The sequence below is a fragment of the Mustela nivalis genome (assembly GCF_964662115.1).
Source record: "Mustela nivalis genome assembly, chromosome: 8".
NCBI classification, from domain to species: domain Eukaryota; kingdom Metazoa; phylum Chordata; class Mammalia; order Carnivora; family Mustelidae; genus Mustela; species Mustela nivalis.
The window spans coordinates 59,843,735-59,869,829 of record NC_139027.1 but is presented as its reverse complement, the minus strand read 5'-3'; the positions used below and the strand labels follow the sequence as shown (position 1 = coordinate 59,869,829).

The 26,095-nt window shown below is 38.1% G+C and overlaps 1 protein-coding gene across 2 annotated transcripts in view; it reads left to right on the top strand.

The window, feature by feature from the left end:
* Positions 1-880: 880 nt before the first annotated feature.
* Positions 881-26,095, top strand: part of COMMD1 (copper metabolism domain containing 1) — a 205,920-nt gene continuing 180,705 nt past the window's right edge. Inside the window, exon 1 of one of the 2 annotated variants that reach the window (XM_082746707.1) lies at positions 881-1,123. In XM_082746707.1, coding sequence (XP_082602833.1) covers positions 947-1,123 — 177 coding nt within the window. In that variant the 5' untranslated portion in view covers positions 881-946. The remainder of the gene's footprint in view (positions 1,124-26,095) is intronic. The other variant, XM_082746708.1, reaches the window with a different exon arrangement.

The window sequence follows — 26,095 nt, the reverse complement described above, 5'->3', positions numbered from 1 at the left end:
TGTAACCATATCAATATCTAATTCTAGAACATGTTTGTCACCCCTGGAAGAAATCCATTCCCCCTTCCTCTAGGTCCATGGCAACCATGAAATCTTTCTGTCCCTATGGATTTGTCTTTTCTGAACATTTCATGTAAATAGGATCTTACCTTATCTCCGTCTTCTTTCACTTAGCATGTTTTTAAGATTCATCCATGTTGTAGTATGTATCAGTACCTCATTCCTTTTTATGAGCGAATAACATATTGATTTTTTGAAATCATATGGGTAGAAAGTTACATAACCCATGCATTTCATTTCAGGATTGTAAAGAAAATGTTAGCAAAATCTTTATTATAGAAAGGAGCATTGGATCAGAGCCACACCGATTTAGCCAGAAAGACAGGACCCATAATTGTAAAAAGGCAAGTAACAATCCTAGCAAACACTTTATGTTATCTGGGGATAGTTAAATTTTCTGGGACAAAAGGTGGTCAGGTAATGATTAGGCAGAGATTAGATACGAGTGATAGATCGATATGAATGATCCTATTCAGTTAGCGGATTTGTAAGGCCTGGAATGAGGCGCAGCGGTTCCAAAGTTAAACTGCCACCTTCATTGGATAGTTTCCCATCTCTCTTTTTTTTTTTTTTTTTTTTTAAGATTTTATGGATAGTTCCCCATCTCAACTGATCTCCAACAGGTAGACCTTTCCTTTCAGCAGACCCTGCAATGAGGAAGGGGATCAGTAAGTAAAGTGATTCTTCTGAACTGAATGGATGGCTCCCTGGTGGCAACCTAAGGGGATGAGTTTTGCGGAGCAAAGCTGAGAGCTGCCGATACTGACCTCTGGTGGAACTTGGCCGCCATTTGTCCCGGGCGCCTTTGCCCAAGCCATTTAGGCCCATCCCGGGTGCCGTAGTGGGGCCCTCGCTCAGCTGTTGCGGGGCGGGGCTGCTGCTGACCATGGCGGGCGAGCTTGAGAGCTCCAAAGCCCTGAGTGGGTTGCTGAACGGCCTGGCCCAGGAAGCTTTCTATGGGCACCAAGGCATCACGGAGGAGCTGCTACGGAGCCAGCTCTATCCCGAGGTGTCACTCGAGGAGTTCCGCCCCTTTCTGGCGAAGATGAGGGGGATTCTTAAGGTATCCGTCCTCCCCGCAGCTGCGGCCGCTGAGCCCAACCCCTTCCCCTCCGCTCTCAGATTGGGCACCCCAGAAGCTGAGAAGGCTTTTCTTCTTACACCTCCACTTCGTGGGCTCTACATTATATTCTTCAGATGCGGGGCGCTCGCTCCGTCGCCGCCTGTCACATTCTTAAGGGTGATCCCTTTCTGCTCAAGCTCCGTGCCCTGGAGCAGACAGGAACAGGCAGGACTGCGGGCTTTTTCTCCATTTTTTCCTCTGTTGTTGTGTGGGCAGCAATTTCGAGTTGCTTTGGCGAATCTGTGCGCTCTAGATTAAAATTAAAATTAAAGAGCTGTTAAGTCTAGCTTTCCGAGGTTGTGGAAGTTAAAGTGAGCCACTGCATGCTGGGATAGTGGGTGGAGGGTTCGCCGGAGTGAACCCGTGTCAAGTAGTGCATGGTATGGTTAAAAGAGCGCATTTACTAGCTTGAAGTCAAGTATAAGTCCGCCTGTCCAGTAAACATGTAATGAGAGCTAAACATCTAATTTAAAATTTTCTAAAAGCCACATTAAAAAAGTTAAAAAGAAGCAGATGAAATTAATTTTATTACATTTAACCCAGTGGATCCAAAGTATTATCTCTTTTCATGTAATCAACATACAAAATGTTAATAAGGTATTTTTTTCGCCGAGTCTTTGAAATGTATACATTTTACACTTAAAGCACATGTCATTTTGTATTAGCCAGATTTCAAGTGACCAGTAGTTACCTGTGGCCATTGAACAACACAGTTTCAGACTGAGAGCTAGTCACCTGAATGAATCCAGTGTTGAAGTATACTCTAGAGATAGACAATAAAAATGATTTTCGATTTTTGTGGCCCTTCAGTGAGGAACTGTACTAGGTGGATACCTATTTTAAAGAATAGGAAACAGGCTCAGGGCATCTAAGTCTAGTTAGTCTAAAATCACACTTTGGTTAAAGATGGTGTTGAAATTTCATCTGTTTTTTTGCATCTGCTATTTGTTTTGAAACTGCTTAGACTTTAAGAGGCATTCTTTTTTTTTTAAACTGCTTTTGCTTACAGGATTTGAATCCGGGGGCGGGGGGAAAGGCAAAACAGTTATTTCACAAAGAGTAAATGGACTGTTTCATGGAAATATTAGAGGTATTATCTCAGGTGTGATCCTAGACATTCTGAGTAATTTTATTTTATTTTAAAGATTTTAAGTATTTTTTTAAGATTTTATTTATTTTTTGACAGAGATTACAAGTAGGCAGAGAGGCAGGCAGAGAAGAGAAATGGGGAAGCAGGCTCCGGGCTGAGCAGAGAGCCTGTTGGAGGCTCTATCCCAGGACTGAGATTATGACCTGAGCCGAAGGCAGAGGCTTAACCCACTGAGCCACCCAGGCACCCCTGTTTTAAAGATTTTATTTTATTTTATTTTATTTTATTTTTTTAAAGACTTTATTTATTTATTTGACAGAGAGAGATTACAGCAGGCAGAGAGGCAGGCAGAGAGAGGGGAAGGGAAGGAAGCAGGCCCCTGCTGAGCAGAGAGCCCGATATGGGACTCGATCCCAGGACCCTGAGATCATGACCTGAGCTGAAGGCAGCGGCTTAACCCACTGAGCCAATCAGGCGCCCCTAAAGATTTTAAAGAAATCTCTATATACCCAGTGTGGGGCTTGATCTCACAAACCCAAGATCAAGAGTTGTGTGCTCTACCGATTAAGCCAGTCAGGCACCCCTATTCTAATTTTAATTGATATCGTAAAGACTAATGAATGCCTTTTGTTTCTATCAAATCTTACTCTCCAAGTGGTCAGAAAAGGTTTCCTAGAGAATTTGACTTCTTACCTGGGTTTTTGAGGTGTTTGCTAAGCCTGTAAGGGGGATGAGGATGAGGGACTGTAGGCCAAGAAGTAAGAACAGCACATGTGTAGGCAGTATCTTAGGAACTCCAAACACTGGGGGCTACTGCTCTTTAGGTGGACAGTATGATTATTTTGCTTGGTAGTGAGGTAAGAATTGCAGGCTACCCAGAGAAGACATTGCCTGGAAACGCTCTCTTACTTACTTTTGAATATATTGATGAATAGTATCCAAGTATTGCTCTTTCTGCTTTCAGTCTTCTGAGGATGGAATACTTCAGTTTTCTGAGTAATTTTGAAGAGCTGAAGTAATTTTGAAGTAGTTGAAGAGCTGGCATGGCTCAGTTGGTGCTGGGAGTAGAACAGAAGATTTATTTGCCTATGCTTTGCAGAACAGCCTCTGTATAGCCAATTGAGATACCAAGGGGAAAAAACCTTTGGTTTTTTGACCTAAGGCTGAAACTATGGGTTCTAGATGACATCTAGTTCCAATCTTCACTTACCTTTTAAGCAGCACTGAGTTACAAACATCTCTCTAATTTTTGAAAAAGCATAAAAAGCAAACAGGATTTTTTTTTAAAGATTTCATTTATTTACTTGACAGAGAGAGATCACAAGTAGGCAGAGAGGCAGGCAGAGAGAGAGAGAAGGAAGCAGGCTCCTTGCTGAGCAGAGAGCCCGATGCAGGACTTGATTCCAGGACCCCGAGATCATGACCTGAGCTGAAGGCAGCAGCCTAACCCACTGAGCCACCCAGGTGCCCCAAACAGGATTTTTATATATAAGTCTTTGAGCATGTTCTTCTGCAGTAAGAGAACACACACAAGCAATCATGATACAAAGTTGCTGTAGTATTTGGAAATAGAGATCTGAAAAAGCTACTGTGGACAGAAAGAGGCAATAGCTCTTTTGGGCAGGTTCTTGGAAATGCCATTTTTGCTGCTCTTGAAGAAAGTGTAGAATATTTTAGACTGAAATGAGGGGCAACCATGTAGGACATTCTAGGTTAAGAAAATAGGAGTAAGGCAGGAAAATGGTAACTAGTCCAATGGAGCAGGTTCAGGAAATAGTAAATATGTTCAATTTGACAATAGCATAGTGGTTTCCAATATGCATTGGTGGAGGAGCCAAGAAAAAAATAAAGCAACCTTTATTTCTTTATTTCTGCTAACCATAATTCCTGCTTTCTAGCAGGGCATACTTTTTTTTTTTTTTTTTTTGGCGGCAAAATACTTAATAACAAAATTTATCATTGGGGGCACCTGAGTAGCATAATCTGTTAAGTGGCCATCTCTGGGTTTCAGCTTGGGTTGTGATCTCAGGGTTGTGGGATGGAGCCCCATGTTAGGCTCCCCGGTCAGTGGGGAGTCTGCTTGGGACTCTCTGTCCTTGTCTCCTTCAACCCCTCTCCCCCTTCTCATGCCCTCTCTAAAATAGATGAATAAATCTTTAAAAAGAGAGATTTTTTTTTATCATAACCATTTTGAAGTGTACAGTTCAATGGTATTAAATACTTTTATGATATTGTGCATCCATTACCACCATCCATATCTATAACTCTTTTCATCCTGTGAAACTGGAATTCTGTACCCATTAAACACTAACTCCCCATAACCGCCATTCTATTGATTCTCTGATTTTGACTACTTTTAAGTATCTCATGTAAGTGGAATCATGAAGTATTTGTTTTTGTTTGTGTGTGTGGCTGACATGCTTTGCTTAGCATAATGTCATCAATGTTTATGTTGCATATATCAGAATTTCCTTCCTTTTAAAGGTTGAATAATATTCCATTGTATGTATATCCTACACTTGCTTTATGCATTCATGTCATTGGATACTTGTGTTGCTACCATGTTTTAGTTGTGAATGATGCTGCTGTGAACACAGGGTTGCAGATACCTCTTTGCGATGCTGCTTTCAGTTCTTTGGGGTAAATATCCAGAGGTGGAATTGCTGGGTCATATGGTAATTCTATTTGTAATTTTTTGAGAACTGCCAGCTGTTTTCCACAGTGGCTGTACCATTTTACATTTCCACCAACAGTGCAGAAGAGTTCTGATTTCTTGGGGCACCTGGGTGGCTCAGTGGGTTAAAGCCTCTGCCTTCGGCTCAGGTAATGATCCCAAGTTCCTGGGATTGAGCCATGCATCAGGTCTCTCTGCCCAGCAGGGAGCCTGCTTCCTCCTCTCACTCCAGCTGCCTCTCTGCCTACTTGTGATCTATGTCTGCAAATAAATAAATAAAGTCTTAAAAAAAAAAGAGTTTTGATTTCTTTACACCCTTGCCAACACTTGATATTTTCTGGTTTTGTTTTGATACGAGCCGTCCTTATGAGTATAAGGTGAGCAGGGTATACATTTTTACATGTAGATAACAGCAGAATTAAAAACATTTTTTTCTTTTGTCTTTGTGGAGTCACAGCTATCTTGAATTCAACATGCAGGCTAGAAGAGCAGAGAAGAAAATAAAAAAATGAAGGAGTCCGAGCAAAGGGAAACAAACTGAGGATAAAAGTGGAGTAGTACCTTATGTCGTTTGGGGGCCACACCTTTCAGTCATCTGTAGAGAATCAAGTTCTGTGAAGAAAGTGAAAGTGAGAACAACAACAGGAATAGGAGGAAAGGATGTTTAACTCCCGGCAGGGAATAGGATGTACGTGTTAGGTTCCTTATTGCATTCATTTATAGGCTGTGTTTCAGATATCCCGAGCTGCAGTCTTTCCCTCTGACCTTCACATTGTGTGCCCAGATGTATTGTACTGATTGTGGCATTTGTACTAGTCTCTGTTTCCGCTTGGAAGTTTTCCTATCCTACTTGGCTGGGACATGGATCCTCTCTAGGCTTACCTATTGCTTACAAGAGGGCACACCTTTCATCAGTTTGTAGATACATGAAGCTGGCCATTTGTTTGCTCCAGTTCTGTTTTTCATAGCTCCTGAGGGGCAGTGAAACCAGTAAATTGGGAATGATGTGTTTAGTTAGGGAGATGACCTCATATATAAATACTCTGCCATTTTAACCCATCTTTTGGTTTATTTATAATTTCAATTTATTCTAGATATTCATTTGTAAATTCTTTATTTCTTGCCTCTGCTGTTAACCTTACAAGGGATGATGCTTATCCTAGTTTACTGGAATTCTAGAGAAAGATATTACTTAATTGAAACTACATCACCTTTTGTACTTAACCTTCTGTATTCACCACTGGCCTATGTCTGTATTCACTACTGCCCCTCTTTTGGTGATAATTTTGTGTTCCCTCACTGAGGTTTTATATTAAATTTTTTTTTCCCCTTTCTTTTTTTTTTTTTTTTTAAAGATTTTTATTTATTTATTTGACAGAGAGAAATCACAAGTAGACGGAGAGGCAGGCAGAGAGAGAGGAAGGGAAGCAGGCTCCCTGCTGAGCAGAGAGCCCGATGCGAGGCTTGATCCCAGGACTCTGAGATCATGACCTGAGCCGAAGGCAGCGGCTTAACCCACTGAGCCACCCAGGCGCCCCTATATTAAATTTTTTTAATTAAGTTTTTATTTTATTTATTAGGGAGAGCGTGTGCACAAGCAGGGGCAGAGGCAGAGAGAGGGAGAGAAGCAGACTCCCCTGATGAGCAGGGAGCCTGATGTGGGGCTCAATTCCAGGGCCCTGGGATCATGACCCGAGCCGAAGGCAGATGCTTAATTGACTGAGCCACCCAAGCACCCCAAAATCTAACACATTTTCTGTCTGAACCTTTATAGAAAAAAAATGTGCTGATTCCTGTCTCAAACATCTGTTTTTAAACTCAGGTTTAATATTTGGAAACAATATAATATATAAATTATTTTTATAATTTAGTTTAGAAGTTACTTGATAAAAATCTGAAAGCTAGAAATAGGGATTATTTGGTGTTTTATTCTCTGAGGAATTTTGCTGCTTATTCTTTATGTTCATGAGTTTTGTGGTAAATTAGAAATAAGCTTTAATGTTTCTGTGGTACTCAGTGTATGTTCTTCATAAGACAATTTGAAATTTTTTTCATATTGAATATGTGAAGTTTATGTGTTTATTAACATAATATAAGGTAATACACAATGTAATGTTGTAAGCCTGAGAACCAAGTAAAAACTATCAACATGAAAACTGGTTTAAATTTACATAAGAAAATAACTTACCAATAACATAATAATGTTTAGGGGCACCTGGGTGGCTCAGTCAGATGAACATACACCTCTTGGTTTCAGCTCAGGTCATGATCTCAGGATTGTGGGATTGTGCTCCTGTTGGGCTCCACACTCAGTGGGTAGTCTGCTTGAGATTCTCTATCTCCCTCTCCCTCTGCTCCTTACTCCCCCCAAATAAATAAATAAGTCTTTTTTTAAAAGATTTTATTTATTTATTTGACAGAGAGAGATCACAAGTGGATGGAGAGGCAGGCAGAGAGAGAGAGAGGAGGAAGCAGGCTCCCTGCCGAGCAGAGAGCCCGATGCGGGACTCGATCCCAGGACCCTGAGATCATGACCCGAGCCGAAGGGAGCGGCTTAACCCACTGAGCCACCCTGGCGCCCCTAAATAAATAAGTCTTAAAAAAAGAAATATAAGGGGAGCCTGGTGGCTCAGTCAGTAGAGCATGTGACTTTTGATCCCAGGTTTGTAAGTTAGAGCCCCATGTTGGCTTGTAGAGGTTACTTAAAATCTCTAAGGGGGTACCTGGCTGGCTTAGTTGGAATAGCATGACTCTTGGTTCTGAGGTTATGAGTTTGAGCCCCACGTTGGGCATAGAGATTACTAAAACAAACAAACTTAAAGAAAATATTTATTTATTTTTAAGATTTTATTTATTTATTTAATTGACAGACAGTGAGAGAGGGAACACAAGCAGGGGGAGTGGAAGAGGGAGAAGCAGGCTTCTTGGTGAGCAGGGAGCCAGATGTGCGGCTGGATCCTCGGACCCTGGGATCATGACCTGAGCCGAAGGTAGATGCTTCGCAGACTGAGCCACCCAGGCACACTCTTAAGATTTATAATAGTAAAAGGCTATAAAAATATTTCTATTTTAAAGATTTTATTTATTTTAGAGAGAATGAGCAGGTGTGAGTGAGCAGGGGAGAGGGGTAGAGAGAAAGGGAGAGTAAGAATTCTAAGCAGTCTCTGCCCTGAGCATGGAGCCCCACAGAAGACTTGATCTCATGACCCTGGGATCATGACCTGAGCCGAAATCAAGAGTCAGATGTGGGGTGATGGGTAGTTCAGTTGGTTAAGCATCTGCCTTTGGCTCAGGTCATGTTCCCAGGGTCCTGGGATTGAGTCCCACACTGATCTCCCTCTGCCTCTCTCTCTCTCTCTCTCTCATCAATCAATAAAATTTTAAAAAAGAGTCAGATGCTTAACCAACTGAGCCACCCAGGCGATCCCCAAATATTTCTATTTGAAATACCTGGTTCTGTTTCTCTTCTTGAAGCCATAAAAATTTGTAATTTGTTTGAGAATTAGGTTGATTGGAAAGAAAAGACCTGTGTTGATATGAGTTCCGTATATTTTGTAATTCAGGAATCAAATATTTTTTTGTTTTACCAATATTGAGCTACCTATATGCTTTCCCTTGTTAATTATTATTTTTATTAACATATAATGTATTATTTGCCCCAAGGGTACAGGTTTGTGAATCATCAGGCTTACACACTTCACAGCACTCACCATATCACATTTCCTCCCCAATGTCCATAACTCAAGCACCCTCTCCACACTTCCCCTCCCCCCAGCAACCCTCAGTCCCTTATTAATTTTTATAATAAGCATTATTTAGAAATGTGAAATGTATTAAAAACTCATAATACCACAAGCTGACATAACCTATATTAATGTTTTCATGCACTTATTTATACCACAGACATTTCAAAGCATCTTAATACATGCCATGCCCTGTGCTTGGGATGCAGCAGTAAACGTCATAGCTACAGTCCCTGCCCTTGTGGAATTTATAGTTCCTGAGGAATACAGACAATAAGTCTGTGGTTAGCTTTTGAAAAGACAGTTATAAGGTGCCAATTCATGCAGATTATAGGCAGTTTAGAGTGGTTCCTAGCCCACTCTACAACATGAACAAAGAATGAAAAGCAGGGAATGGCCTACTTATTAGGTACAATGAACTGAAAAGAAAGGACAGACAGCACACAAGTAATTTTCCTTCTTTGAGTTGTCTTCCGCTGGTCCCAAGGTAGGGGTTTCTCATGAATATGGTTGATTACAGTCATGGTAATGTCTTTCCTTCATGAGGATTTGACTGCTTTGGGACCTTATTTTAGGTTTCTTGACATGGTCTTCAGGGCCAGATTGGCTGTCAGAGCATCACTGTACAGTCCAAGATGTATACTTAGAGTGGCTCTGCCTTCTTGCTGGTTTCTCCTTACTTTCAGTGTCTCTTCACAGAGCCTGAAGCACGTTTTCAAGTAGCTCCTTAAGAAAGGGTCACTTTTTCCTTTTTTTTGGTTTCTTTTCTTTTTGTTTAAAAAATGAATGAATGAATGAATGTTTAAATTAACATATAATGTATAATTTGTTTCTGGGGTACAGGTCTGTGATTCATCAGTCTTACACAATTCACAGCATTCACCATAGCACATACCCAGTGTCCATCACCCAGCCACCCTATCCCTCCCACCCCTCTCCACTGCAGCAACGCTCAGTTTGTTTCCTGAGACCACGAGTCTCTTAAGGTTTGTCTCCTTCTCTAGTTTTGTCTTGTTTTGTTTTTCCCTCCCTTCCTCTATGATGCTCTGTCTTATTTCTCAAATTCCTCAAATCAGTGAGATCATATGATAATTGGCCCTCTCACTTTTTTCTTTTTAAGTTTTAAAAAAGTGTCTTTATTCTAGTTCACACTTAGTTGCTAGTTTGGTTGAGAATATATCTCTAGGTTGTGATATTGACTTAGTTTTGAAGGCATTGTTTCATTCCATGTGACCTTTTCCTCTGTGAGCTTTTAGGATTTTTTCCTATCCTTTATTTCCATGAGTATCCCTGGTGTGTGGTTTTCTTTTATTTCTTTTATTTCATTATTTTGGCCACTGTGGACCTTTTGAATCTGGAGACTCATGACCTTTAGTTCTGGGAAAAGTTGTATTCTTACTTTGATTTTTCTTCGAGTCTCTTTTTAGCACTCTGATTTCATATGTTAGACCTTCTAGACTGAATCCTTGGTTTTCTTTTATTTTCTCTATTTTCCATTTTTTTCCTTTTTGATAGATTTCTTCAACTTTACTAGCATTTCCTCAATTTTACTAGCATTTACTTCCTCTAGCATTTTAATTGCATTTTTCACTTGGTCATGTTTTAAATTTCCAGGAATTTTCTTTTGACATAGACAGTACACTATGTTTAGTCACTGTAAGGGAGGAAAAGGTTTCTTCTTGATCCTCATAGGGTCCCTGGCCATGTCTGAAAATAAACTGACAAAGACAGATTAACAGGAGAAAAGCATACAAATTTATTTCTTATAAGTTTTGCATGATATTGGAGCTTTCGTAAGGAAATGAAGATCCAAAGGAACAGACTGAATATTTTATTTTGGGTTTGATGAAGAGTTAAACATAGTAAACTGGGGAAAACTTATCAAGACCTATTTGTAGGGTTCTTCTTTGTATCTGTCTTTGGAGATGAGGATGCTCCTTTCTTCTGGAGGCATCTCTCACAAGTGGGTTTTATGACCTATTTCAGGGGAAGGGGATGGGGGGAAAGGTCAAAAAGACCTTGCTCTGCCTTTTTTCCAAGTACTTCCGTTTCCAAGAATCTGTATGCCAAGATACTGTATTTTGGGGTAGCATGCCTTCAACCCCATCACCAACAATCTCTCCGTTCTTTCTTAAAACACGAGGTGGGGGCATAGACTACATAATTTTCTGCATTTAGCTTTAAAAAAAATTCATCTTGAGTGGTTTTTGTGCTATTTTCAGTATTAAGAATTTGGTATACTTGTACTCAGTGCTTGTGAAAGCTTTTTTTGGAGACTTTTAATAAACATATTGCTTAGATGTTTTGGGATATGATGAAAGTAGAAGATGTTAAATTCTCCCGGAGAACTTAACCTTTTTAATATTCTAATAGTTTTATGTTTTGCAAATTGTGGTGTATGTTTTTGGTTTTCCTTACTTGTTTATATTATATTATTTTTTTAAGGATTTAGTTATTTACTTGGGAGAGTGACAGTCAGAGGGAGGGGGAGAAGCAGGCTTCCTACCAAGCAGGGAGCCTGGTGCAGGGCTCAATTGCAGGACTCTGAGATCATGACCTGAGCTGAAGGCAGATGGTTAACCGACGTAGCCACCCAGGCACCCCTTTTATATTATTTTAAAAGCACAATTTGATCCTAGTTTCCGAAAAACCAGGAAAATTTTGTGAGAAGTGTTTATAGTAAAAGCAGAAGCTTTGAAGTACATTTGGTATTAAGTTTATAAAGGGATTTAAGTTGACTGCATATTAGTAATAATTTTTTGTATTGTCAGAAAATGGTATTTTCAGGGGCACCTGGGTGGCTCAGTGGGTTAAAGCCTCTGCTTTCGGCTTGGGTTGTGATCCCAGGGTCCTGGGATCAAGCCCCGCATCGGGCTCTCTGCTCAGCGGGGAGCCTGCTTCCTCCTCTCTCTCTGCCTGCCTCTCTGCCTACTTGTGATCTCTGTCTGTCAAATAAATATATAAAATCTTAAAAAAAAAAAAAGAAAAAAGAAAATGGTATTTTCAGCTTCTGTGTGAGATTTATCTTGTGGAATGTATCTAGTACTTCATTCTTGTTAAAAAGCCAGAGTACTTTTTAGTTTTATTTATGTTTATTTTTTTTTCAGAATGCTTCTAATATTGAACTTTCTTGTGTTACAATAGGGTTTCTGCATTTATTATATATTGTAGAAAGATTTTACGGTGGAAGATTTTTTAATATGTTATTGGTCTGTCTTTACAATGAAAATGTAAAGTGGTATCTTTTTGAGCAGTGTAAGAATGAACTCCACCCTTACACATTTCAGACAGTAAATATTAAATAATAAGAAGTTAACTTGATTATAAGAAAAGAATGCAAAATATCTGGTCTTGAAATGTATAGATTAGAAGAGACTGAAAACATTGATTTATTCTGCCATACTTTCAGGATTCATTGGTCTTCTGCCTTCATTATTGTCTTAACTATAAGCAGTAGTAGTTGTGCTTTTCTACACTAGGTGGCAGTAGAATATTGGCTTGCTAACACTGCTGGAAGCAACGCGATACTTGAAACGTTCTTTCTCTTCAATGTTCGAGTTCAGAAAACAAAGTTGGCTACTCAACAATAAGAATTTCTTATCCAAAAAGAAGTCTAAATACTTGCTTTGATATTTTGAATTTAGAAACTCCATTTTCTGGAAAATTTAAAGCTCTATAAACAGATTCCTTTTGTTGTAGTTCTCTGGTTTTTGTATAACCAAATTTTACTAATTTCATTGAACAGTTTTGAGAATTTAGATGATAACTTGTGAGATACATTTCTACTTCTCTGAAGGATTGGCAAGCAACTGTTTGGTAAGATGTTACACAGACATCACGTGATAGAGTAGCAATTATAGATTACCAGCTGGTTTATTTTAATGGGTTCTGATGACCTGTATAAAGGGTACTTGGCTGGTTCAGTCAGTTGAGCATGTGACTCTTGATCTCGGGGTTGTGAGTTCAAGCCCCTCTTTGGGCTTGAAAGAAAGAAAGAAAGAAAGAAAGAAAGAAAAAAACCAAATGACCAGTATGAGGTGTTCTAAAAGTCTGGCTGGCTCAGTTGCAGGAGCATGTAACTCTTGATCTTGGGGTTGTGAGTTCGAGTCCCACACTGAGTGTAAAGATTTTTCAAATACATTTAAAAAAACCCCACACCTTAACCCCTCTCCCCCATATTAATTGAAGAACCATTTTTGGTTGTCTTCTCAAACTGTTTTGGATCTGCAGACTTAACTTGGGTTGAAAGAGTTTCTGGGAGATTTTAAGGAGAAAAAAAATTTTTTTAGAAGATTTTATTTACTTATTTGAGAGAGAGTAAGTAAGACAGAGAGCATAAGAGGGGACGGGGGAGGGCTCAGCAGGAGAGGGATAAGCAGACTCCCCATTGAGTAGGGAGCCCAGTGTAGGTCTTGATCCGAAGACCCTGGGATCATAATCTGAGGCAAAGAAAGATGCTTAACCAACTGAGCCACTCAGGTACCCCTAAAGAAAATATCTATCTTTGATTTATCTATCCAGTATTTACTGAGCCCATAATTGTACTATACCTGGCTCTGTACACAAAGTTGAATATCACGGTCAAAGAATCCTTTATTATATGGTGAATGCCATAAGAAAGGTATCGATGATGTCTTCTAGTGAAATGGATCCTTATTTTAAATTACAAAACATTTTTTTTGTCCTAATAAAATACCTTCATTTTTGGCTTTGTGTTAACTAAGTGAACAATTAGCTTAGAACGTATTTTTTTTTTTTAAGAATGTAATTTTTAAAAATTTTGACTTCATTATTTGTTTTAACTAATCCTCTTAAAAAAAGTCATATTATACTAAATTGAAGATATTTTGGCATAGCTTATGTTATGTGTACTTTATTTGTGATAAACTTTTAATATTGCCAGTATGGAATTATCTCTGAAAGGTATTCTGTATAATATTCTCTGAATTGACATGTAATTATGGTATTGCTTTCTTGCACAGTTCTCTACAGAACTATTTCTAAACAAAGGTACCATTTATGAAATCCTTAAATTTCCATTATGTTTATCCTGAGTGTATGTTACTTGAGAAATAATGAAATCATTTATCATATGTTTAAAATGTGTTCATTTTTTCGAATAAACATTTATTGAACACCTACCTGCCAGATCTTGTGCCTGGCAGTGGAAACATCAGTGGACCAAACAGAAAATTTTCCTATCTCCTCGATGTTATTTAAGGAGGGCAGGGGTATCCTTTTTTTTTTTTTTTTTTTTTTTTTAAGATTTTATTCATTTATTTTACATTGAGAAAGAGAGAGAGCACAAGCAGGGAGAAGGGGCATAAGGAGAAGCAGACTCCTTGCTGAGCAGGGAGCCCAGTGCAGGACTCTATCCCAGGACCCTGAGATCATGACCAGAGCCAAAACCAAGAGTTGAAGGCTCAAGCAACTGTACTGTCCAGGAGCCTCATTCCACTTTACTTACTTCTAATACTACAGTTCAGTTCCACCTGTTTGTGAACTTTATATAAATGTAGTCTTATAGTATATACTCTTTTGTGTCTTTCACTCAAGACATACATACTTGTGGGATTCAGCATAGCATAAGGTTGTAGATCATTCATATTGCTGTGGAACACGGATAAGCAAACTGTGACCCATAGGCTAAATCTGACCCCTGTTTGTCTGTTTGTTTGAGAGGGGGGAGAGAGAAAGATGGGGGGAAGGGGTAGAGGGCACAGGAGAGAGAGAAGCTTAAGCAGGCTTTACACCCAGCATGAAACCTGGGACTCAATCTTAAAATCCTGAGACCATGACCTGAGTGGAAATCAAGTTATATGCTTAATCAAGTGAGCCGCCTAGGTGCCCCATGGCCCCTGCATATTTGTGTACAGCCCGTTAGCTACTTTCTTACATTTTTAAATTGTTAAAATAATTTTTTGTGACCTATGAAACTTACATGAAATTCAAATTTCAATTTCTATAATAAAGTATATGGTTAGTTTTGTTCTACAAGGGCAGAGTTAAATAGTTGTATCAGAGAAGAGATGGCTGGCAAAACCTAAAATAATTACTGTCTGGCCTTTTATAGAAAAAAATTGCCAACCCCTATTGAGTATATCAGTGTTTGAATATATTACAGTATGCTTATCTATTCTACTATTGAGGAACTGAAAAGTTTACAGTTTTTGCTTTATTATGAGTAGAGGATACTGTTTTTTCTTCTCAAAATTTAGCCACCATTATTTTTCATTAGGTATCTTGTATTGAATAGAGAACTGTATTTTTTAAAAAATTTCATTTATGTTTTTTGAGAGAGAGAGACAGAGAGAGGTCTGAGCTGGGGGAGGGGCAGAGGGAACAGATCTCAAGAGCCACCCAAGCACTCCAAAGTAGAGAAGTATTTTAATTCATTTTTTAGTTTTACTTTATTGTGGTAAGACTTAATAAAATTTTAAGTACAGTATTGCTGACTCTAGGTGCAATGTTGTACAGCAGATCTCAAGAGCTTAGTCATTGTGTGTGATTGAAACTTTATGTGTACTGATTAGTGATTCCCAATTTTCCCCTCTCTTCAACCTCTGATACCATCAGTCCATACTGGGATTCTATAAATTGGACTATTTCAGATGCCTTATATAAGGGGACTCATGCAGTGTTAGTCTTTTTGAGACCAGCTTATTTCACTTAGCATATTGTCCTCAAGGTTCATTCATGATGTTGCATATTTGCAAAATTTTCTTCTTTTTTAAAAAAGATTTTATTTCACCAATTGTGGGGCTTGAACTTAAAACCCCAAGAGTAAGAGTCACATGGTCTACCTATTGAGCCAGCCAGGTTCCCCAATACTTCCTTCTATATTTTAAAAAGATATTGCTCTTATTTATTTATTCATTTATTTATTTTAGGTTTTATTTTTGAGTAATCTCTATACCCACTGTGGAGCTCAGATTTAGAACGATGAGATCAAAAGTTGCCTGTTTCTCTGATTGAGCCAGCTAGCTACTCTAAAATTTCCTTCTTTTAAAAGTCTGAATAAGGGGTGCTTGGGTGATCCAGTTGGTTAAGTGTCTGACTTGTGATTTTGGCTCAGGTCATGATCTCATGTGTCATAGGATTGAGCCCTGTGTTGGTGTCCCTGCTCAGTGGGGAATGTGCTTGAGATTCTCTCTCCCTCTCTCTGTCTTTCCCCCAATTTGTGTTTTCTCTCTGTCTCTAAAATGAATAAATAAATCTTAAAAAAAAAAAAAAAAAAGCCAAGGCTGAATAATACTCCTTCGTATGAGAACCACTCTGATCCACTCACAGGTTGATTTGACAAATTTTTCTGTATTTTTTTCAGGGTCTGTTTGTTTTTACAAATAGATTAGAGGTAAGAACCATGCCCTGAGTTTTATTTCTTTTGAACTCCAGTATACATGGGACACATTCTGCTTTGAGGCTAAAAGTAATGAAGTAATTATTCTTCTCTTTAAGTTTTATACCTCTGCTCTCTTTTGTCAACATTTTATAGCCAGCCCAATAGTTCTCTAATGGTCTTTTTAAACTGGTACAGCTAGTGTGGCATTTTTCTTTGTGTTTTCACTCATTCTTACTTTTTCTTATTTTAAAGTTATTTAAATTTCAACAGGCTCAGGACTTCCTCTCCTATTGCATACTTTTAAATTTAAGCTGGCAGTGGGGCTCTGGTTATAATGAGATGACCTCTGAGCAGTTCTGTTTCTCAAACAGTAATTTTTTTTTTTTTTTACATAAATGTTAATTTATGCATTTGGGTTGGATGCTACACTAATCTTGTTCTCTTTCCCAAGAGAAAGGTTTATGGTCTGTCAATAGTACTGCAGAGGAAGGGAAGAAGGGGTATTTTTTTACTTTGTAATTGTTTCTGGAGACTTTCCCACACTATGTCTTTGAGCTGGCCACAAAATGTTCTTTGAGAAAAAGCTAAATTCTTTCTCCATTAAGTTAATGGCTGATGTGTTGCCTAGAGTGTTCAATAGAAGGAAACATTCATTCTGCTTCATCATGGATTTTTTTTCCCCTTGCTGACTGAGATAGGAATCCTTCCTACCCAAAACTTGAAGAACACGGATGCTGAATAAGATACTGCATAGAAGTAATTTGACAGAATGAAAACTGGTAGCAGTGAGCTTCTACTACTCCTGTAATTTGGAAATATCTTGAAATTCAGTACTCTTCTTGTGGCATAAATAGCCATTTAACAACAGATTCAAATAATTTTGATTTTCCAGTGATAGAGGGAATCCTAAGCCTAACTAGAGAAAATCTGGTTTTACTCAAAAATATACTTTCTTCAGTTACATTTCTGTGAGGTAAAGATTTGTAATGAAAAAAAAAAAAAAAAAGAAGTATTGAATTCTTGAGTTTAGTCATTTACAGAAGTATTGAAGTGTCATGTAAATACATCCTGTTGGTCATTGTTTCTGAGAATTAGTCTAACCAACAGTATTATTTTGGGACAGAAAGGGTGATTGATTAATTTGCTTTACTTTTCCTTTTTTTTTAAAAATATTTTATTTATTTATTTGACAGAGAGAAATCACAAGTAGGCAGAGAGGCAGGCAGAGAGAGAGGGGGAAGCAGGCTCCCTGCTGAGCAGAGAGCCTGACGTGGGACTCTTGATCCCAGGACCCTGGGATCATGACCTGAGCTGAAGGCAGAGGCTTAACCCACTGAGCCACCCAGGTGCCCTTGCTTTACTTTCCTTAACCTACTTGTTTGTCAGGAATTTTTTTCATCTTGTTCTTTAAGAAGCAGTCCAAAGTTGGCAGTTCTACTGTTTCTTTTATTTCCTTTATGTACTATGTTTTCTTAATTACATAGGTACAGATTGGAAATTTAGCTTCTGAGCCCTTATTTATTTATTATTTTAAAGATTTTATTTATTTTAGGTAGAGATAGAGAATGGGAAGGGGGAAAGAGAATCCCAAGCCGACTCCGTATTGAACGTGGAGCCAGATAGGGGCTTGATTCCAGGACCCTGAGATTATTTCCTGAGCCGAAATCAAGAGTCAGGCACTTAACCAACTGAGCTACCCAGGCACTCCTTGAGCCCTTATTTATATAATTTTTTTCTTGTGATGGGTTCTACAGAGCATTTTGGACTTGAAGATTATATTTGTTATCTTTTTACTATAATAACTGACTATACAAGAAGAAATATAGGCGATAATAATTAGGTTTATAGCTCTTTTAATACAGAAAATGACCAGGTCTTGGTTTATAATGTTCTGTATTATGACATTAGAAAATTTGGTGAGTTTTGGCATTTAAAATTGAGATGGGATTATTTTTTGGAGGAATCTGGCCCACTGCAAGAAGCATCTAAAGATTTTTCCTGAAGACAGTATCTTAAATTCTCAGTCTGTGTTTTTTTGTTTTTTGTTTTTTTAAAGATTTTATTTTTGAGGTGTCTGGGTGGCTCAGTTGGTTGAGTATCTGAATCTTGGTTTCAGCAAGGTTCACGATCTCATGGGTGGTGGGATCAAGCCCTACCTCAGGCTCTGCGCTCAGCAGAGATTCTGCTTCAAGATTCTCTCCCTCTGCCCCTCCCTCTACTTGTGTGCTTGTACACAAAACCCTCTCTATCAGATAAATGAATTTTGGAAAAAAAGATTTTACTTTTAAGTATTTTCTACACCCATCGTGGGATTTGAACTTAAACTCCAAGATTAAGAATTACGTGCTATATGGAATGAGCCAGTCAGGCTCCCCATTAAATTCTTGGTCTGGTTTTCAAGGTTCTCCTTCCACCTTATTTATTATAGCTTTGTAATTATCTTATAAAAGTCTATGAGGTGTAGTTTTTTTTTTTCTTTCTTTCTCTCTCTTTCTTTGCTTCCTTCCTTTCTTTCTTTTATTCATTTTTTGACAGAGAGAGAGCACAAATGAGGAGTGGCAGAGGGAGAGGGAGAAGAGGCTCCCTGCTCAGCAGGGATGTGGGGCTTGATCCCAGGACCCCAGGATCATGACCTGAGCCAAAGGAAGACATTCAACAGACTGAGCCACTCAGGTGCCCCTAGTTTTTTTTTGTTTTTGTTTTTGTTTTTTCCCTTTTAGAATTTTAGGGAACTGGAATTTAATTAAAATAAACAAATGTTTGAGGGTTCCAGAGGTATCATTAATTGTAACTACTTTAAAAGACCCTTTATAGGCCTCTAGCCAAAGACTGTGTATTACCTGTGTAGGAGAAGGTTAAGATGGGGATAGACATCCAGTTGGAAGAAAATGATTAAGAATCAAATTCATAGAATTACCATTGACTTTGCTTTTATGATTTATGGGATAGCATGTAAATTTGTTCCAGAGTGACTAAGACTGTAGGTCTTTTTGTTGAATAACAATGTAATTTAATATAATCCTAATGTTGATGTTATATAATTAGACTTTGGTAATATGGAAGGCATAAATTGGTTTCAGGATACATAGCCTCAAGAGATTTCACTGAAGCAGATACTAGATTGCTCTTTTGCCTAAAAGAATATTAAGATTTGAAAGTTGGCTTAATTCGTGGACTTGAAAACAGAAAACATCACTTTTTATAGAATATATGACGAAATTTTGTCATTATTAAATTGTAAACCCTTTTAGTACTCTGTGAGGTTAGGCCTAATCATTATTTTTCTTCTGTCTAGGTGGGTAAACCAAATGACTGATGATACAGAGTTATTCATTTTATTTTTTATTTTTAAAAAATTTTATTTATTTATTTGAGAGACAGAGAGAGTACAAGCCAGGGGAAAGGGCAGAGGGAGAAGAAGTGGACTCACACTTCCTGTTGAGCAGGGACCCCAGCAGGGGGCTTGATCCCAGGACCTTGATCATGACCTGAGCCAAAGGCAGATGCTTACCCACTGAGTCACCCAGGTGCCCCCAGAGTTACTCATTTTAATCAGGTGATGAAATAAGTGCATTCTTTCATTCATTCCTGTATTCATTAAACTGTGTGCAAAGTATTGTGCTCAGTATTTAGGGGAATATAAAATGAGTAAGGTGGTTTGTATTTCATAAGGAGCCTGTAGTTTACTGGGTAGGTGAATATGTATGTAAATGAGAATTAAAAGCAAAATATAAAAGAAAAACAACAACAAAAACACACAAAAAAGCTAGCAAAATATAAAACCTAATCAATGATTTGTAATTAATTTGAGTTATTAGGATGTAACAACATTTAAGTTTGGTCTAGAAGGTGATATTTCCATAAGCAGGGTAAGGGTGTCTTATGGTGTCTCTTCTTACAAAGGCATTAATACCATAATGAGGGTCCCACTCTTGTGGCCTCAGGTAACCCTGATTACCTCAAAGAAGTCCCATCTCCAGATGCCATCACAGTGCAGCTTAGGGCTTCACTGTATGAATTTTGGGAGAATACACACATTTAGTTCATAGCACACTGAAGACATTTTCCCTCTATAATAAGTTGTTTTGGTACCATAGGTTTGAGGAAGAAATTAATCTTTATGCTTACATTTTCATTTGTATATAAATTTCTCCCTGGGAAGTTAATAGCCATCAGAATCTTTTAGCTAATGAGTTTGACATTTTTCAGATTCACATAGTCAAAACCTGTGCGATGTTCTCATTCTGAACTCTACTAAGTTTAAATTGTTTGACTTGCACAGAGAGAACAAGCAGTAAACAAAATAAGAGCTAGATATGTATTTATGATGTAGTGCCAGCTTGTTCTTATCTTTTGACTTTGCTAGAGGTAGGTAATAATGTCAGTTCCTGGGAAACAACTCTGTCTCCTTGCTCCCTTTAAAAAATGAAACCATAGAAATTTTTCTTTTGACCATGTGAGTCTCCTGATATGAAAACATGCATTTAATATTTTTTGTGGTAACAGATTATTGAAACAAATTACTGTTACTTAAAATGTAACTAGACTTAATTTTTAGAGTAGTTTTAAGTTCACAGCAAACTCAAGGAGAAAGTATAGTGTTTTCATATATTCCCTGTACCCACACATGCATAGTCTTGCCCATTCTCAGTATCCCATTTCTGAGTGGTACATTTTTTCCAATAGATGGACCTACACTGACACATCATAATCACCCAGACATTATAGTTTACATTAGAGTTCATTCTTGGTGTTGCACATTCCATTATGGTTTTGTTTTGTTTTGAAAGATTTTTATTTATTGATTTGACAGACAGAAATCACAAGTAGGCAGAGAGGCAGGCTCCCTGCTGAGCGGAGAGCCTGAGGCAGTGCTGGATTCCAGGACCCTGGGATTGTGACCTGAGCTTTAACCTACTGAGCCACCCAGGCACCCCTGTTTTTTTTTTTTTTTTTAAAGATTTTATTTAGTTATTTGACAGGGACAGACACAGCGAGACAGGGAACACCAGCAGGGGGCATGGGGAAGGGAGAAGCAGGCTTCCTGCCGTGCAGGGAGACTGCATCGGTGCTGGATCCTGGGACCCTGGGATTGTGACCTGAGCCTAAGGCAGATGCTTAATGACTGAGTCACCCAGGGGCCCGTTGTTTGTTTGTATTTATTTGTTTATTTATTTAAGCATTTAAGCATTTAAGCTCTACCCCCAGTGTGGGGCTTGAACTCACAACCCAAGATCAAGGGTCTCATGCTCTACCAACTGAGCCAGCCAGGTGTCTCCCCCCATCTCCCTGCCCCGCTCTTGGTAGGGGTTTTAACAAATGTATAATGATGTGTATCTAGCATTATAGTATTATACAGAATGGATTCACTGCACTAAAAATCTTCTGTTTCATCTGTTCATTGCTTCCTCACCTTTTTCCATTGGCAACCACTCAATCTTTTTATTGTCTTCACAGTTTTGCCTTTTCTAGAAAGTATAGAATTGAAATCTTACAGTATGTAACCTCTTCTGATTATCTTCTTTCACTTAGTAATATGCATTTAAGGTTTCTCCATGTCTTTTTGTGACTTGTTAGCTCCTTTTTTGGGATGGATGGATGGATTGATTGATCGATTTATAATGTGTGTGTTAGGGGGAGGGGGAGCAGCAGAGGGAGAGAGAAAGAGAGAGGGAGAGAGAGAGAAAAAAATTCAAGCGCTGATGCAGGGCTTGATCTCAGGACCCTGAGATTATGACTTGAGAACAGATGAAATCAAGATTGGGTGCTTAAATAACTAAGCTACCTAGGCGCCCATTTTTTGTTTTGTTTTAAGAGGAAAATGATTCATTTGTTTTTAATATTAAATAATATTCCATTATCTGGATGTGCTAGTTTGTTTATTCATTTACCTAATGAAGGATTCCTTGGCTGCTTCCAGGTTTTGGTAGTTATGAAAAAGCTGCTATAAATGTTGTGTGCAGGTTTTTGTATGGATATAAGTTTTCATCCTATTTGCGTATATACCAAAAAGTGTAATTGCTGGATCATATGGTAAGAGTGTGTTTAGTTTTGTAAGAAACCACCAAATTGTCTTCCAAAGAGGCTGTACCATTTTATATTCTACCAGCAATGAATGAGAGTTTGTGTTGTTTCACCAGTATTTGGATTTTGTCCACATAGTAGGTACATTGCTGTTAACTTTTTGATTGGCAGTTTGTTTCTGAAAGTCCTGGGCGCTGCTTGATTGTGTGAAAATGTTATTAATATCTTACATGACATAGATAAGTATATTTACCCAGAGTAGAATCTAACTGCAAGTGCCAAATAGTCTGGAGTTGTGTCTGAATGTTTATATTGCTTTAAAGTATATCTGTGCTATGATTGTATTTAATATATGCATACAGATGAGCTGGAAGGGAACTTTTTAAAAAAGTGTTTTGTTGGCCTACCTTCTGTTTTCATTAGAGTTCTAATGTTTGTAAAGGAACATAAGGGAAAGCTTGAATAGTTTACCTTTTAAGATGTGTTTTAAATATTTGATATTTGAGTTGATTTTAGTTACAATCCAGGCCATTTATGAAGTCTTTGTGACATTTGTTTTGTTAGATACACATTTGCAAACTTTTTAAAAAACATGGTCATATTTTGCTGTTTGATTATATTCCAGAAACATGACAACTTGAGAGAAAATGGGATATGGGCTACCATGGATTTTAATGACTTTTTACATTTAAAATATTAATGATGCCTAAAATATCTAAAATACTGTACCCTTGGGTCTGTAATTCAGGTTGTTAATGACTTCTCATCTTAAAATTCTTAATCCGCCCTTACATGTATTTTTAGGTTCCTTTGAGATTTGACAAATGTTCTACTGGATTGTGTTTTTCTTCAAACAAAGCAAGAATAAGACTTGAAAATGAGTTATGCCCTCAGTGTATTAAGTCTTGTTGAAAGAGAAGATCACAGACTCACAATTTAAAAATAAAGATTTTGCTATTATAAGAATTGCGTTGCAGGAAAGAAGGAGGGGAGTGCTCACCAGTTACAGGTTTACAGGTTGAAGATTTCCACCCCATTTCTTAGTACATCAAGGTATATATATACACACAAACACACACACACACATATATATATACATCTTTTTAGGTATTTTAATTTATTTATTTGTCAGAGAGAGAGAGCACAAGCCAGGGGAGCGACAGGTAGAGGGAGAAGTAGGCTCCCCACTGAGCAGGGAACCTGATGTGGGACTTGATCCTAGGACCCTGGGATCGTGACCTGAGTCCAAGGCAGATACTTAACTGATGGAGCTACCCAGGCATCCCAAATTTTATTTATATATATATATATTCATATATATGCACACACATATACATATTACACATGTATATACGTTTATGCATATATATACATATATGTGTGTACATACACTCACACATATTTTAAAAATTAACATATAATGTATTATTTGTATCAAGGGTACAGGTCTGTGATTCATCAGTCTTAACACAATTCACAGCACCTACCCTCATATTCATAGCACATACCCTCCCCAGGGTCCATCACTCAGCCACCTCATCCCTCCCACCCCCTTCCCCTCCAGCAACCCTCAGTTTGTTTGTTTCTTTTTTTTTTTTTAAGATTTTATTTATTTATTTGACAGAGAGATCACATGTAGGCAGAGGGGCAGGCAGAGAGAAAGGAGGGAAGCAGGCTCCCTGCTGAGCAGAGAGCCCAGTGCAGGGCTTGATCCCAGGACCCTGGGATCATGACCTGAGTTGAAGGCAGAGGCTTTAACCCACTGAACACCCAGGCGCCCCCTCAGTTTGTTTCTTGAGATTAAAAATATTTTATGGTTTGTCTCCCTCTCTGGTTTTGTCTTATTTCATTTTTCTCTCCCTTCCCCTATGATCCTCTGTCTTGTTTCTCAAATTCGTCTTATCAGTGAGATCGTATGATAATTGTCTTTCTCTGATTGACTTATTTTGCTTAGCATAATATCGTCTAGTTTCATCCACGTCATTGCAAATGGCAAGATTTTGGTTTTTGATGGCTGCATAATATTCCATTGTATACGTGTATGTGTGTGTGTGTGTGTGTGTGTGACATTTTCTTTATCCATTCATCTGTTGGTGGACATTTAGGCGCTTTCTGTAGTTTGGCTATTGTGGACATTGCTGCTGTAAACATTGGGGTACAGGTGCACCTTTCAATCACTAAATTTGTATCTTTGGAGTAAATACCCAGTAGTGCAATTGCTGGATTGTAGGGTAGCTCTATTTTCAACTTTTTGAGGAACCTCCATACTGTTTTCCAGAGTGGGTGCACCATCTTGCATTCCCACCAACAGTGTAGGAGGGTTCCCTTTCTCTTCATCCTTGCCAACACCTGTTGTTTCCTGATTTGTTATCAAAGTATGTCTTTTTAATAGTTATAAAACTATAAAAGACATAATTATGTTTTTTTTAATATGTTTAAGGGGTCATGGAGAGTGAATTGATTTCCTTCCTGACCCTCCGGTAGGAAAGAGGAGACCTGAATCTCTGGTAGGGGACATGAGATCTCATGATACTCAGCCTTGGAAAAGGGATAGAGGTGGAGCCAAGAGTCTTATCTTAGCAAATTTGAAAAAGACTATTTGTTAAGCAGACTGATAACAAACATTTGGAAGAAAAACTTTTGTGTTTGTCTGGTAAAACATTACAGGTTTCTCTGCTGTTTAATTCCTTTTCTTTTTTTAACCATTAAAATTTTGCTATTTTATTATGGAAGGCCTGAGTTTTTCATGTAATTCAGGCAATACTAAAGCTTTCACAGACCACAGACCCTTCAAGTTCCTTCTCACCCTCTCCCCCCACTGGTTATTTTTTGGAAAAACAAAAAGCAGTCGGTGATGAATTATCATTGAAATATGCTACATACTATATTCCTTTCTCAGAGATGGGTATTAACATATTAAAGACACCAAGACATTCTCATTGAAGAAGCATGTTTAACTTTCTTAGGGTTTAAACTTGTTTTGATCCATGGAACCTCTCTTCTTCTCCCCCTCCTCACCCTGCACAGAGCAGTCAGTTTTCTATGGAACAAGTTGTCTATAATAGTTAATACTTGTATAGTTCCTACTATATGCTGGGTGTTGTTTTAAGTGCTTTATATATAATTACCTTCTTAATCTTTGCTATACCTAGTCCTTTCTTCTTTTTCTCCCTACCCCAGGTACTAGTGCCTTCCAAACTGTGATCCATGAAACTAGAGGCAGTGTAGTATAAAAGCCAAGAACCCAGATTTGGAGGTAGGCCCAGATTTGGATTAGAATCCTAGCTATGCCATTTACAGTTTTTGATCTTGAGCAAGTCACTTAATCTGCACTTCAGTTTTTTAAGGATAGAAACAAAAAATTTTGAGTCACAAAAATCTGTTAAAATTCAACTGAGTAAATTTGAAGATCTAATTAGCTTTATTCAACAATTCATAAATTGAGCAGCATTTCATCAGGCAAATAGAAAGTTGCTCTGAGGAGCTGTGCAGAAATGGAAGGTTTTTATAGGCAGAAGGGGGTAGGTAAAAACGAAGTTTCTAGCAAAAAGTAGATTGTTTCATATGAGGTTACCTTCCTGTGGGGTATGGAAGGGGTCTGTTGAGTGGATTAGCTTACTGGTGTTATCGAGGTAATACCAGATTGACTGGTTAAAAGTTACAGTTCTGGGAGAGGCAGAAGCTGCAGTTAGGATATATATTAAATCTTGATGCGGGGCTTCGTCCAAGTGACTCCCATTTTGCGCCTGTTCCTTTTTTTAAACAGTTAAGACATAAGACAAATAGAGAATAGTATACCTTTCATGTAAATTAACAATTGTTAACATTTTCCTACGTTTTCTTTCCCTTTTTTTACTGGAATATTTTAAAGATATGTCATATTTCACTTTAACTTTAGTGTGTATTCTAAACTACATAACCACAGTATGATTATATAACTTAACACAATTAACAATAATTCTGTAATATTCAGAGTTCCCCTAATTGCCTCTAGAGATGTCTTTTATTGCTAATTTATTCAAAGGAGTATCCAAAAAAA